The 13,742-nt window shown below is 47.5% G+C and overlaps 1 protein-coding gene across 1 annotated transcript; it reads left to right on the top strand.

Annotated features, from left to right (window-relative positions):
* Nucleotides 1-226: 226 nt before the first annotated feature.
* LIPG (lipase G, endothelial type) lies at nucleotides 227-7,090 on the top strand (the record flags this gene model as incomplete). Its single annotated transcript, XM_080638760.1, has 9 exons — nucleotides 227-302; nucleotides 384-565; nucleotides 1,368-1,547; nucleotides 2,522-2,633; nucleotides 3,772-3,996; nucleotides 4,450-4,692; nucleotides 5,182-5,302; nucleotides 5,871-6,089; nucleotides 6,994-7,090. 9 exons carry the CDS (start codon nucleotides 227-229, stop codon nucleotides 7,088-7,090), a joined length of 1,455 nt encoding a protein of 484 aa, XP_080494886.1.
* Nucleotides 7,091-13,742: the final 6,652 nt, after the last annotated feature.

Below are 13,742 nucleotides of genomic sequence, written 5' to 3'. Positions count from 1 at the left end.
GGCGCGCGGGCCTTCATTCATAATTCCCCGGCGACGTCACGGAGGGCGTGACCAATGGGAGCGCCGCTGCGGGCCGGCGCCGGCAGGGACCGCCCATCGTGCCACGAGCACCGCCCCGCGAGGGGCCTTAAAGGGCCCCGCCGCCAACGGAGCAGCGCCGCTGCCGCCGCCCGCCCGTCGGTCCGTCCGTGCATCCCTCCCTCCCTCCATCCATCCATACCGAGCCATGCGGGAGCTCGCCCTCCTGCTCTGCGCCGCCGTCATCTGCTGCAGCGCGGCGCCGACTGCGCCGCCGGCCCGAGGTGAGTGAACGCGGTCCCTTCCCTGCGGAGCGCGGGTCCCTCTCTCCCCGGCATGACCCCTTGCTCCGCTCCGGTTTGCAGATGCCACGGTCGCCGAGCAGCCTGCGCCGACAGCAGCCAAGCCGCGGGTGAAGTTCTCGCTCCGCTCCGCGTCGGGCGCTGAAGAGGAGGGTTGCGCGATTGCCGTCGGTCAGAGCAAGTGCCTGGAGGACTGCAGGTTCAACGTGACAGCCAAGACCTTCTTCATCATCCACGGGTGGACCGTAAGTACGGAGCATTGCGGGGATGCTCAGTCTTCGATCCGTCCGCTTAGAGAGTGTGAAATGCGCTGTAATTGCTCTCGGGCTCCAGAATATGTGGGATTTGGGACAGCTTTTTGTGTTTTGAACACTGCAGTCTCTTAGCTTCTGTGCCTGAGGCCCCTGGATTGTTTAATTTAAGTTGCACTCGATAGCTCTGTGAAATCACCCAACTTATTCACAACTGCTAAGACCACGTCATACCTGTATAACATGAACATGGCAATGGGAACTTTGAGGCTTTTCCCTAAAACCCAACTAACTGACCCTTGTGCAGGTGGCACGTGTCTTAACACACATGCATAGCCTTTCTGTAGTCGTAGCTGTAAGTCTGCAGCCTTGACTTCAGCTCCAAGGTCTCCTTGATAAAGAAACAGAGGGCTGATAGACTTTACCTAGCTTTCTTCTTGTGAACTTAATGTGGCCGAGCATGTGGTACGAGGGGACTGAACTCTGCCAGAGCTTATACAGTACCAGGGCTGGAAAATCATTTTGCAATCCATCAGAATTTCTGAAACCCTTGAGAAAAAGGGAGATAAGGTGGCATGTAATGCCTGCCTCTTGCTATTGCCTTAACCGGCAAGACCCAGAGCCTCTCAAAACCTGTTTTTCTTACACCATTAGTGCAATGCTGAGAAGTAGTGGGGCTTGCAGAGGACCAGCATGCAGTTGGAGCAGGATATGTAAATGATGTGCAAATAACCCAACTGTGAATATGTAATCTGGGTTTTGTGAGATGGAAACTAACATCTGGATCTCCTTCTAGATGAGTGGCATGTTCGAAACCTGGCTGGGCAGCCTGGTATCCGCTCTCCAGAAGAGGGAGAAGGATGCCAACGTGGTGGTGGTGGATTGGCTTTCCCTCGCCCACCAGCTCTACACCGATGCTGTGAACAACACGCAGATTGTTGGAAAAAGCATAGCGAGGCTGCTTGACTGGTTACAGGTAACGCGAGTTAAGAACAGCCTCTGTTGTAATGCTCTGTGGGGGAATGTTGCACAAGGGAACGGAGCATTCACCAGCTCCAGCGCTCACGAGCTGGTGTAATCCCAACCCCGAGGCTTGGCGGGGCGATGGCTCGGAGCTGAGGTGTGTGCTCAGCCCTGGCACAAGGGAGTGCTGCTGTGCTTTCCTGGAGACACTGCCTTGCAGCGCGTTTGGGTCAGTGGTGTTGAGGGGGACTTCCACAGGAGAGACACCTTGCACTAGAGCAGCTTGCTCCAAGCCCTGTCCAGCCTGGCCTTGAACACTGCCAGGCATGGGGCAGCCACAGCTTCTCTGGGCACCCTGTGCCAGCGCCTCAGCACCCTCACAGGGCAGAACTTCTTCCTTATCTCCAACCTGAACTTCCCTTGTTTCAGTTTGAACCCATCACCCCTTGTCCTATCACTACAGTCCCTGATGAAGAGCCCCTCTCCAGAATCCTTCAGACACTGGAAGATGCTCTGAGGTCTCCAAGCAGCTTCTCTTCTCCAACTTGAACAGCCCCAATGTTCTCAGCCTGTTGAGAGGTGCTTCAGGCCCTGATCATTCTCGTGGCCTCCTCTGCACTTGCTCCAGCAGTTCCATTTAGGAGTCCTGCTTGAGCAAGTCAGGAGTTGGGCATTCAAAGTCAACCTTGGCTTGGCAAGAGGGTGGAAAAGAGAAAAGGCCTGTGGTGTAGCACCATGGAGTCTGTGGCCAGTACAGAGGTCTGCTGCTCAAAGAAAGAGCTTCATAATTGGGGTTGGAAGCTGGGTACTGTGGATGGGGGCAGATGACAAATGCCATCCAAATCCTTCAGTGTGTCTTGATGGAATAAGAAAGAAGCATGCTTGTCTGCCCCTTCCCTCCAATCCCTTCTTAGAACTGGACTTCATAGTCCTGCAGATGCCCTCAAAGACAGGGGAGAAAATTATCACACCTCTTTTTCCATGCAGGAGAACCCGCTCTTCCAGCTCGAGAACGTCCACTTGATCGGGTACAGCCTGGGCGCTCACGTCGCTGGCTTTGCTGGTAACCACGTCCATGGGACGATAGGCAGGATTACAGGCAAGTGGCTTTTTAAGCGGTCTCTTACCTTCCCTTAGCAGCAGCATGTTTCCCCAGAGAGGCTCATTTCCTGTGTTGCTGCGATGCTGTTTTGGGCTTGCGCATTCAGAAATGACAAGTTTCCTACCTGTGGCAGCAGTGGGGAGCACGGGTCCTTTCACATGAGAAAGTGTCTTAATTTTGAACCCTTAAGTGTGTGTGGGGGGTGTCAATGAGAAAACCTTTCAAAGCATAACCTGATTGTGAACCCACATTTAACTTCAAATACTTCAAACAAGTCCAACTCAAACTCTTACTGTCCAAATCCTAAGCCTCTGAGTGTCACTGGGTTTAGTAATTATAGCTCAGAACTAGTGGAAGTGAGAACTATTGGGTGCTGTTTGTCCTGTGGGATGTTTGGCCAAAAAACCCAAAACCCACCAACCCCAACCCCTCATTCTGAAAATATCTTGGAAGGAATGCTTCTGACTCCAGAGGAAAGCTGATTTCAACATGAGAGAACTTGAAGCATGGTACAAGGAGTTGCATTAAGCGCTTAGGTGTGACACTGGCTGTGAGAATTCCTCAGAACCTAGCAATAAATAAGTGTATTTAGTTAAGCAGAGGAAAAGAAAAGAAAAATCACTAAAAAGTCAAGTTTGGGAATGGCTCAGGAGCACAGCTTCAGGTGGGGGTGAGGCTCAGAGGTTGACAGAACCTCCCAAACCCTTCATGGGATCTCAGATGCAGTGATTACCAGGCTGCTGCTTAAACTGGCATCAGTCTCTCCATATGTCCAGTTTGAAAATAGACAAAGCCAAGGCAGCTTTGGCTACTACTGGTCTCTGTGTGGTGCTAGACCTCTTCTGGTGTTCCTTACTGTGACCTAGCAAAAACTTGTTCCTTCTGAAAGGCAATCTGAAACCGTTACTGTAGAGCAGACTGGTGCTACTTGTTGTATTGCACCAAAAGTAGCATGGGACATCTTCATTTGTTCCCTCAGTGAGCCCGTGGTGAAGAAATCTTGGGGGACAGCGTCAGCTATGAGGCAGGGACTGTCTGTGTTAGCAGGTCTGCTAGCAGCAGGCTCCTGGCTGTATTCTGTATGAAATAACCTAGTTTCTTACCTGGCGTCTTTGCATACTGTCTCTAACACCAGGTTTGGATCCTGCTGGCCCTATGTTTGAAGGAGTGGACCCTAGCAAGCGCCTCTCCCCTGATGATGCTAACTTTGTGGATGTCCTTCACACCTACACAAGGGAAACACTAGGTGTTAGCATTGGGATCCAGATGCCTGTAGGCCATGTTGACATCTACCCCAATGGGGGAGACTTCCAGCCTGGCTGTGGTTTAAGTGATGTCTTGGGAGCAATTGCCTATGGGAGTAAGTTCTCGTTACTTACTTTGCCTCTGGTCAGTGCAGACTCCTCACAAATAGGCTTGGGTTGATGCTGGGGGATGATCTGGTTTACAAGAGCACAGAAAACTCTTTTCCTTCCTTCTAAACTGCCTGTACTGCTGGAGGTGGTTGCTAGAAACTAGACCTGCTTTTAATTCTGAAGTAGTATGTTCTCGCTCTAACACTTGATTGTGAACTATGGTCATTTTATGCTGCATCTAAAATCCTCTTTAAAGCTTTCTTCATAGTAGAGACAAAACGAATGGTCTTCTTCACGTGTCTAACCTCTTGAATTGCTACTGTTTGAATAATGTTCACATTTGGCAATGTTCAGCTCATGTTTTGGGCTACAGAAAGGCATAGCTCACTGTACCTTACCCGCTGCTGGGGCGGCAAGTGCCTAAACAAAATGTTTCCCTTGCAACTCTGCCTCTCTAGCGATCGGTGAAGTGGTTAAATGTGAGCATGAGCGGTCTGTGTACCTCTTCGTGGACTCCCTTGTAAACCAGGACAAGCAGAGCTTCGCATTCCAATGCACCGACTCCAGCCGGTTCAAGAAGGGCATCTGCCTGAGCTGCCGGAAGAACCGCTGCAACGGCATCGGCTACAATGCCAGGAAAACACGGAACAAAAGGAACAGCAAGATGTACTTGAAAACAAGAGCTGACATGCCGTTCAAAGGTGTGCTTCCTTCTTAGAAAGAGCGCAGTCTCCTCTCTGAAAGCAGGCTCCAAAGTCAGTGTTGGGAAAGATGTGGAAGTGGAAAAGTAGCATCACCTTAAAGCAGCACAGCACCAGGTGTTAGTCTTTTGCTGTTACCTGGCTGCATTGCTGTCCTGTGGCATTACAGTGGTCCTTCCTCCATGGAAAATCAACAGGACTCTGGCCATAAGGGTGCTCAAAAAGGCTGAACTGCAGTTTACACATGTCATACTTGCAAGACCACCCCAGCCTTAGGGCAGTGTAAGGTTTGGGGAGCTCTCCCCAGAGTGGACCTGCTGTTGTTGTGGTGTAAATATCAACTCTGTAAACAGTAAGGGCAAGAAAAAGCAACTGATGATAAAGAAAGGGTCTAGCTTTTGCCAGCCAACACTATTTCACAAAGACTGATGCTGAGCAATGTTGTCTCTTAAAGTTGGTTCCATCTATGCTCTCCTTGTTTCTCTCCAGTCTATCACTATCAGATGAAAATGCATGTCTTCAGCTATCAGGGCTTGGGAGAGGCTGATCCCACTTTCTCCGTCACCCTTTTTGGCACCAATGGAGACTCTGAACCTCTCTCTTTAGAAATGTAAGTAAGCTGGCCTGTGGTGTTTAGCTAAGGATGTACTGGGACTAAGCAAGGTGACATCATTCTTTTCCCTCAGGTAACATTAACCTTGCATCTGAGCCTAGCAACCTGCTGCATCACCATTCAAAACACTTTTCATTCAGTACTTTAATTATAAGTTATTTCTGAAAAAGCAGTTTGACGTGCCCAGTCTTCTATGTATTAGCCTTCATGGCTCATTGTTGAGGTACTTTATTTTGCTTTCTCCCCTACCATTTGGATGTACTCTGAAATCACCCAGATCTCTGGAGGCACTGTTGACCTCCTTTAGCCTCTCCCAGAAGAAACACAAGGCATGAAATCCACCTTTAAGCTAAGGAAGGATGGCTGAGCCAAATACATGTTGCATTATATTGAGCCAGGTATCTAAGCTTACTTTCTTTGCTGTAATCAGTGATTAACTGGTGACAGTGGAACGTGGAGCACTTGATAAGCTTCAGAGGGCTCTGTTTAACTGCTTGCATGAAATGAATGAGCATCTGGCTTGCTTCCATAAGGAAGAGATATTGAGTCCCTGCTTATCTTTCAGGCTTGATCAAATTGGCCTCAATGCTACTAACACCTTCCTGGTGTATACTGAAAAGGACATGGGTGAACTTCTGAAAATAAAGCTCACCTGGGAGGGAACATCTCAGTCATGGTACGACCTATGGAAAGAGCTGAAGAGCTACTGGTACCGGCCTGCAAAGCTTTCCCAGGAGCTGCATGTCCGACGTATCCGTGTGAAATCTGGGGAGACGCAACAGAGGTAACAGCTATGTTAGACTGCATGGGATTTGACTGGAAACCTTGATTCAAAGGAGAAATGCTCAGAATCTAGCAGGAAAAGTTGGGGGTTTGAACTTGGTTGATATTCTGAACTGCCTTTTGTTTTCAGTGTGCCAGGTAATGCTCCCTCATGGTGCAGGAGAGTAGGTTACTTGCCAGCATGAGGCTGCGAACTGGGCTGTAAGCAAAACTAGTCATCATATGTCAGATCTGGGATGTTCTTTTGCTTTATTTAGGATGCTGCCCTGCCTGCCCTCTGGGGGCAAAATTAGCCTACTTCAAGATGGTTTAGGTCATACCTAAAGGGTTAAAGGACCAAAAAAAGGAACAGCACCAAAAATACTGAAGCATAGATAGGAATGGTTATTATTTACACCCATAATGTGCTGATTTGGCACAAACCAGATCTAAAACTGCAGCCATTAACATGGTGACAACAAGTCCTTAGTGTTGCTGAGATGTCTATAACTGGAAAGCTACCTCAACAGCCAACGAAAAGCTACCAAGCATGTAGCCTGCACTCCCAAATCTCATGCTAATGTTCTGAAGGTAATCCAGATCTATCAAAGAACAGCAGTTGATATTGACAATTTCCCACATTTCTCAAAGCTTTCTAAAACATCTCCTATCATATGTAAGGTATGTCTGCATCTCAGTTTCTACAATTTATGAAACATAGGGGTAGTAGAAGAAAAGGATTCCCAAATAAAAAATAAAGTAGGAAATAAAACAGCCATTCAACAGGCTAACGGTATATTAAGGTGCTCCGCAGGAAGAATGTCAAATCAACTTGTCCTAGAATTAGCTGTACTCCGTACTACATGTTATTTGCTAATCGTGGAGATAAAATGTACCTTTTCTTGACTTCTGATTCCTCTTCTTAGGTTTGCTTTCTGTGTGGAGGATGCCCAGCTAACCAGTATAAATCCTGGTAAGGAGCTCTGGTTTGTGAAGTGCACAGAGGAATGGCAAAAAAGGTAGGAAAAAATCGGCTAAGAGAAATCCTGTCTGATGCATGTGGCTGTGCTGGATGAGTGGAGCCAGATTTTTAGGGCTGTTTTGGTTTAGATTCCTGGAACTTCGTCTTCTTTCAGAAGAAAGCTAATAAATTCTAGCCCAAGATTCACAGCTGTTAGAGTTAATTTTCATGTGTGCCTTCAGCTGTCTCTAGCTAGGTGATATTCTTCTCACTTCTGATGATGGTTTGTCATCTTGTACCTTTACATGCTTACTATCAAGTGAGTATAACACAATCCTTAGGCCTAAAGAACCCATCTGCTTGCTATTATGATAGATGCTCAAAATGAGGTGCTACCACTTGCAATAGTGCAGAGCTAATAAGGAGCATCTATTAACTGCCCTGTAAAACAGAAGAAAGGTGGGAGTGCAGGGCATTGCCTCACAGATCTTCTCAGCATGGTAGAAGACCTTGAGCTGCCAAAAAATCTCTTTGATTAAAGTCTGAACTCAACTGCATGAGCAAGAAACAGCGAGGTCTTGTTCTGGTGTTACAGTAATGATTTTTACTGCTTCATCTCCAGCTATGCTAGTCTCTTCTGGTTCAGGAGAGTGCGAACTCGGCCACTGACAGAGCATCTCTGCCTGCTTAACCTCTAGGGGACTTTTCAGACACTTAGGATCAGCCCTCAGAGCTTGACTAACAGTAAATCTGGTCCTAGCAGTGATAGCTTGATTGCTTCAGACTGTCTCTAGTGGTGTTCTGAATGAATCCCTGTTTATTTAACTAAACGATAGTCTCCTTCAGATGAAACTCAGCCTTTTACTCTCTCTCTTAACATTCCAATTTGTAAACTTAAAGCTTTGTCACTTCTAATAGGGAGACAAAGCGCATGTTAGGGCTAGCAAAGCACTGTGGAAGTCGTGCTTTGCACAACCCTCTTGGGCAGCAGAGCTCAGCTCAGAAATGCAAGCTGGTTCCAGGTTTGGCAAAACCCATCAAGCTGTGCTACACACAGTAACAAGCAATTCTGTGAATGAAGCCTCTGTGCAAAAACTTGTTGCTCTGCCACAGTGTTGTGAAAGATCAAGTAAACATTCCTGCAGGTACTATAAAAGGCTGGTTTGATACGCCTCTTGGTAACCCCCATAAAGCAGAATTGCTGGCAGATGTGCCCTTCCTGCTTCCTCGTGGAGTACAGCTTTTACACGAGGCAGATAAGAGCTCCAACACGTTGTGTTTTCTAGGAAATGATCCTTCCCCGAGATCATGAGCAGATTACTTGCTCTTTGCTCTCCATTCCTGCCAAGTCACTGCACGATTATAGTTCCCTACTTGGAGACTGCGTCTGCACACATCTGTTCCGAGCAGGCAGAGTCTAGCATCAAGACCTGCAATTTCTCTTTGGAGCCTACTTGTGTGCATAATGTCTGCTTCAGGCTCTCATTGAGCAAAGTGCTGCTTTGTCAGAGTAAAATACCAACCTGTACTGTCCAAACCTGTTCTTAGTGTCCCAGAGTTTCTTAGGAATTCTTTATTACTCCTCCTGTCTTCTGCATTTAACTGCATTTTTTCACCTCTCTGCTTTTCCCAGATCTGTTTCAAATGTGCTCTGAAGACTTCTGTATAGACACCGCTGGGCAACCCAGATGGCTACAGAGATGGCAAGATGCTCTGGCAAAACTCTGGCTTGGATCTAGAATAACTAAACCGATGTTCTCCCTTTCCCAAGAAGCCTGGTTTGTGCATTTAACCTTACCCTGACCTGTTACACACTGCATTTCCTGCCCTGCATTTCCCATTAACTAGAACTATGGATGAGATCTTCACAGATCTAGAGCTCAGCAATGATCTACTGATCTGCCAACCAGTGGAGCTGAGAAGATAACAGTGCTAACTCCCCATCACACTGTTGGCAACAGAGCTGTCAAAACCAGATTAGGATCTAGCATAGAAGTTAATGTGGGTCCAATAGCACTATGGGTGATGGAAAGATGAGATCAGCACAGGTCAAGTGTTTGGGGATATTCAGGGGAGGAATATGGGGATAAGCACAATGCCACTTACAATTTGTCCTTTGCTTGCCTTAAAAATAATCTGTTCTCTATCTGGCTGATATTTAAATCTCTGTATTTTACCTTATCAGAAGGTGGTACTCCGTCCTCACGGTACCTAGGGCAGAACACGTTGCAGATGGCAGATGATGGTGTTGGCAGCTGCTCCTTGCTCTGGGTCAGTGTCTGCGGTGAGACTGCCCAGTCCCACGTGTCAGAGGCAAAAAGCAGCTGCCCCACCACTGTGAGGGAGGAGGAAGGTAATGAACCGTGATTGCTTCAGAAGAGCTTTGCACCAGTCCCTTTAACTACTGAGAATGCGTTCACCTCTGTCCTGGTGCTGCTTTGGTACCAGTGCACAGTTAAGACCTTATCTTTTGCGGAATTACTCAACTGAGCCAAACAGACAACATCCTACCCCCATTGCCTAATGGCAAATCCTGGTTGGATTCCATGGTGCCAGGTGAACTCGGCTTTGCTCTGAGCTGGACAGACTGAAGCTGTCCTGTTTGCTACAGCAGAGTGGACCTTGTCAGAGGTGAACTACATTATTATCTGCTTTTGGAAGGAGTCTCAGTGTAAAGACTCTTGAATTTCGGCGTGCAGAAATGCAGTGTCAGAGAGTGGTGTTGCCAGATGGTGCGCTGAGTTCTGAAGACTTAACAAGTCCTTCTGAGGCCTGCAATTCTCCGAGATTTTGTAGAGCTTCAATCCAACCAAAGCAAGCACATTGGAGATGTTTCTTTTTCTGTTTCTTTCTTTTTCTTTTCCGTTTTTTTTTTGGTTGATTGGGTTGTTTTGTTTTGTTTTGTTTGTTTTTGATTTTGTTTCGTTTTTTGGGTTTTGCTTTTTTTTCCATGGTATTGTGCAAAGGCTTCAATAACTGAAACCTTTGGTATCTGTGACTTGTCACCGTGCCATGTTTAGAGTGATTTTAAAGCCCTGTTTGTATATTGTGGTTTTTGTATGACTTAAAACATAATTTATTTCTTGTATTGTATATATGTAAAGTTTTAGTTTCGAGTAACAGTTTTTATTAAGCCTTAAAACAAAAAATAAAGGGCTTCATAAAAATCTGTGAAACATCATTATTGATCTATCACAAGCTTACACATGCCTTGCCAGAACAACAGCCCCTGGCCATCTTGTCCCTCTCCTGCAGGAATGAGGACACAATGGCAGAGCAGCAGCCAGGGGGGTGCTGGCAAGTAGGTGCCCTTATCCAGCACCTTCCTTCCACATCCTCTCCAGTCTGTGTGGCCAAAGTAGGCTTGTTCTCTCCATCCATACACTACAATGTGCCTTCAGGAGTGGAGTAAAGTCACTCCGTATCTACTCCCATGTTGGCTGTAGCTCCTGAGCTGTCCATCATACAACATTGGAGGTTTACTTTGAGCTTTAGCCTAGCAACAAGGACATGATTTCACCAGTGCCCAAAGGATCATCTGTTTTTTGGCACAGGGAATATCACAAGATAAAAATCCCTGTCTGGGTAGCATCAGAGGGACCTTCTAGGGACACTGAGATGAGCTCTTAGGCAGAAGCTCTTCCCTGTGAGGGTGCTGAGGCGCTGGCACAGGGTGCCCAGAGAAGCTGTGGCTGCCCCATCCCTGGCAGTGTTCAAGGCCAGGTTGGACACAGGGGCTTGGAGCAAGCTGCTCCAGTGGAAGGGGTCCCTGCCTGTGGCAGGGGTTGGAGCTGGATGAGCTTTAAGTTCCCTTCTAACACAAACCAGTCCGGGGTTCTATCTGCCCCTTCCCCACCATGCCCGTAAGCCATATTCAGCAGGGGAAGTCTACTAAAGACATTAACCATTCCTTCCCACCCTGTTTCCTTTCAGCCACAGCAATACCACCACTGCTTTTGGCTGGGGGAAAACGAGATGTTGTATTACTTACACTCTATGGCTGCTGCAGGGAACACAGGACGCTCTAGAAAGACCATTGCTGCTGTGCCAGGCTAGCCAGGGCAAGCTGGGACAAACTCCTCTGTTGGTTTCCTGTGTTAATGCTTTCCCTCCCTGCTTCATCAAATGTCATTTTTCCTACCCTGAAATGCTTCTCTGTTGCCTGGCTTCAGTAGCCAGCCCACTGGTGAATACTTTAAACAAAACTTACCCAAATCTCATCACTAACTGGGTTTTCCTTGCTTTCTCTAGGAGCCACACCACTAAATTTAAGGAAACCTCTCACAGTGCTCTGCCTATGCCTGGCATAAATTGGTGGCACAAATCCAGCAGCGACAGAAGGACTTTGCAAACAAAGTAGATACCTCCAAGCTGTGCAAGATACATGAAATTACTTAGTTAGCCCTGCAATAGGTCACTGTGAGGAAAATAATCTTTGTAGATACAGCAGAGCGAGGGGGATGCTGTTTGATACCTGTAGGACCCCCAGTTATTCTGCAGCCCAGAGCTGGAGGTTTCTTCTGATGTGTTGCCGTGGGTTTACCTTCCACCCAGTGCAAAGGAGGGAGAACTCTAATCCCAGAAGCCATTCCAGACATCTGGGACTCATTTCTTGGCCCTTGGATATGACTGCAGCACAAGGGCTGGTGTCTCTTGCAGGGTGATTCTCCTGCAAAGACAAGCAGGATCTGGTCCCTTTCCTTATACAAGGAAAAGGGTGAAGCTTTCACATCCAGCTACTCTCTATATGGAAAAGTGGAAAGAATATAAGCTCACGAGAGAGGAGGAACAGGATCCATGGGCATCTCCTGTGGGCACCTGTAGCAAATGTGGGCTCCCAAATGCATCACACTGCTCATGTTGACGCTAACTCCACACCTCCAGGCACATCAACATGCATCCCTGCACAGTTCCCCTAGTTGGGAATTTGGATGTGCATTAGCCAAAGGGGGTGGAACAGGTTTATTTACAGTCTCTAATGAATCTAGGATCAGCACAGCGGGTGCCTCCCAAACCTGTGCCAGGCAGGGCTGAGGCTGCAGGAGGGACCTGCTGTGGGGCTGACCCCTGTGCTTGCAGCCCCTTGGTATCCTTCCCCCTCTCCCAGGTTTTTCTGGGATCGCTATTTCACGGCCACTCCATTCAGCCCTGAGAGCTGGGTCCCAGTAAGGGTCAGGCTGTGTCTCCAGAGGAACAATATGCCTTGCAAAGATAATGCTTTACAACCCTCCTTACAACCCCCCCACATGGGGCTGACCTGCTCCAGCGTCTGACTTCAGGCTCTGGTATCCCAGCACCAGCTCCACACATCCCAGCATGAGCACCAGATCTTGCATCCCAGCACCAGCTCCTGCATCCCAGCGCAAACACCAGCTCCTGCATCCCAGTGCAAGCACCAGCTACCATGAGCAGCAGCAACTGGGCGCTGTTTCACCAAGAACATCCCTGCTTTTGAAGGGAAGTTGAACACAAAATCTGCCTGGAATTAGTTTCTCCCCTGTTTCCCAGTTTAACAGCACCCCTTCAGCCGGAGCTGGAAGATGGATCGGCAGAATTCCCTGTCATGAGAAGTGCTGGCTGTCTCTCGTAGACAATTTCCAAGCTGAGAAGAACAAATCCAACACAACAGCTGTGTTTGGGAGGCAAAAGACTAGCCAGTCCTTTTGGGAACAAGGACAGCAAGGACAGCACATTCCTCGCTGGCTTCTTGTGTTGAAATAACAGCCCCATTCCACCAGGTAAAGCTTTCCAGGTGTCCCCAAGCAGCCTCACTGAAAGATGACCATGACCATCCAAGAAACCCAAGATCTTGCTCCTCAGCCTGTGATAACAAGGTGTAATTTTACGCCTGTTCAGATGCTGACATTCCAACATAAATTATACAGCTCATTGCCTTCCCGGCAATCCCGTCCGGCCCAGCAGCAAACACAAAGGATCTGGCAACTTCTGCACAGCCGTGCAAAAGCATGGCGAGACCTCATGCTGCCCAGAGGGATGGGTAAAGCAGCTTGACCCAGAGCTGACCCAAGTGTAAAACTGAAAATCAGATCACTTTTTATTGCTCGATTACTGTTTTTTCCTATCTCTGTCCTAGGTGGTTTTGCAGCTGTTTCACAAAGTTTAGGATGTTTATGGCAAGCCCTATAAAGAAGACACAATATGCAAACGTTCAGAATCCTTTTCTTCCGACCTGACTTCTAATAAGATTGAAAATTAAGGAAAAGAGACCAATAAAATAAGGTTTTCTGGGCCGTGCTGTTTCACCTCTCCTGGCCAGCTGTCCTTATTACTGCTAACAGGCAAACCAGCTCAGACAAAGTAAGAAATGACACAAGACTTGGACCAAAGCTTAAGGCAAATCCGGTTGGTTTTTTTTCTCCTCCTTTCCATACGGCTTTCTATGTCCTGTTTTTGGCTGAAAACAGATGTATCCTACCAAATTATGAAGAGAAAGGCCACATTCAGCTTAGCTGCTGCTAAGGAAGTATACAGAAACAATCTTACTCCCATGCCATAAAGTCTGCAGATGTTAATGAGAAGATCATTGCTCTGCAGATCTTTGTGAAACAGCCAAATCTGTCAGTTCTTTGAACAACCCATTAAAGAAACACCCATGGAAAAGCTAGATTCTGTATTATTCATGCATTGAAACAGAGGGAACTTCCAATGACATATCTCAAAGCATCGGTTGGATAAGCAAGCTTGAAATTTTCT

Source organism: Psittacula echo, assembly GCF_963264785.1.
Source record: "Psittacula echo genome assembly, chromosome: Z".
Lineage (NCBI taxonomy): Eukaryota > Metazoa > Chordata > Aves > Psittaciformes > Psittacidae > Psittacula > Psittacula echo.
Note: the sequence above shows the minus strand (reverse complement) of the source record. Positions and strands in the feature narration are given on the sequence as shown.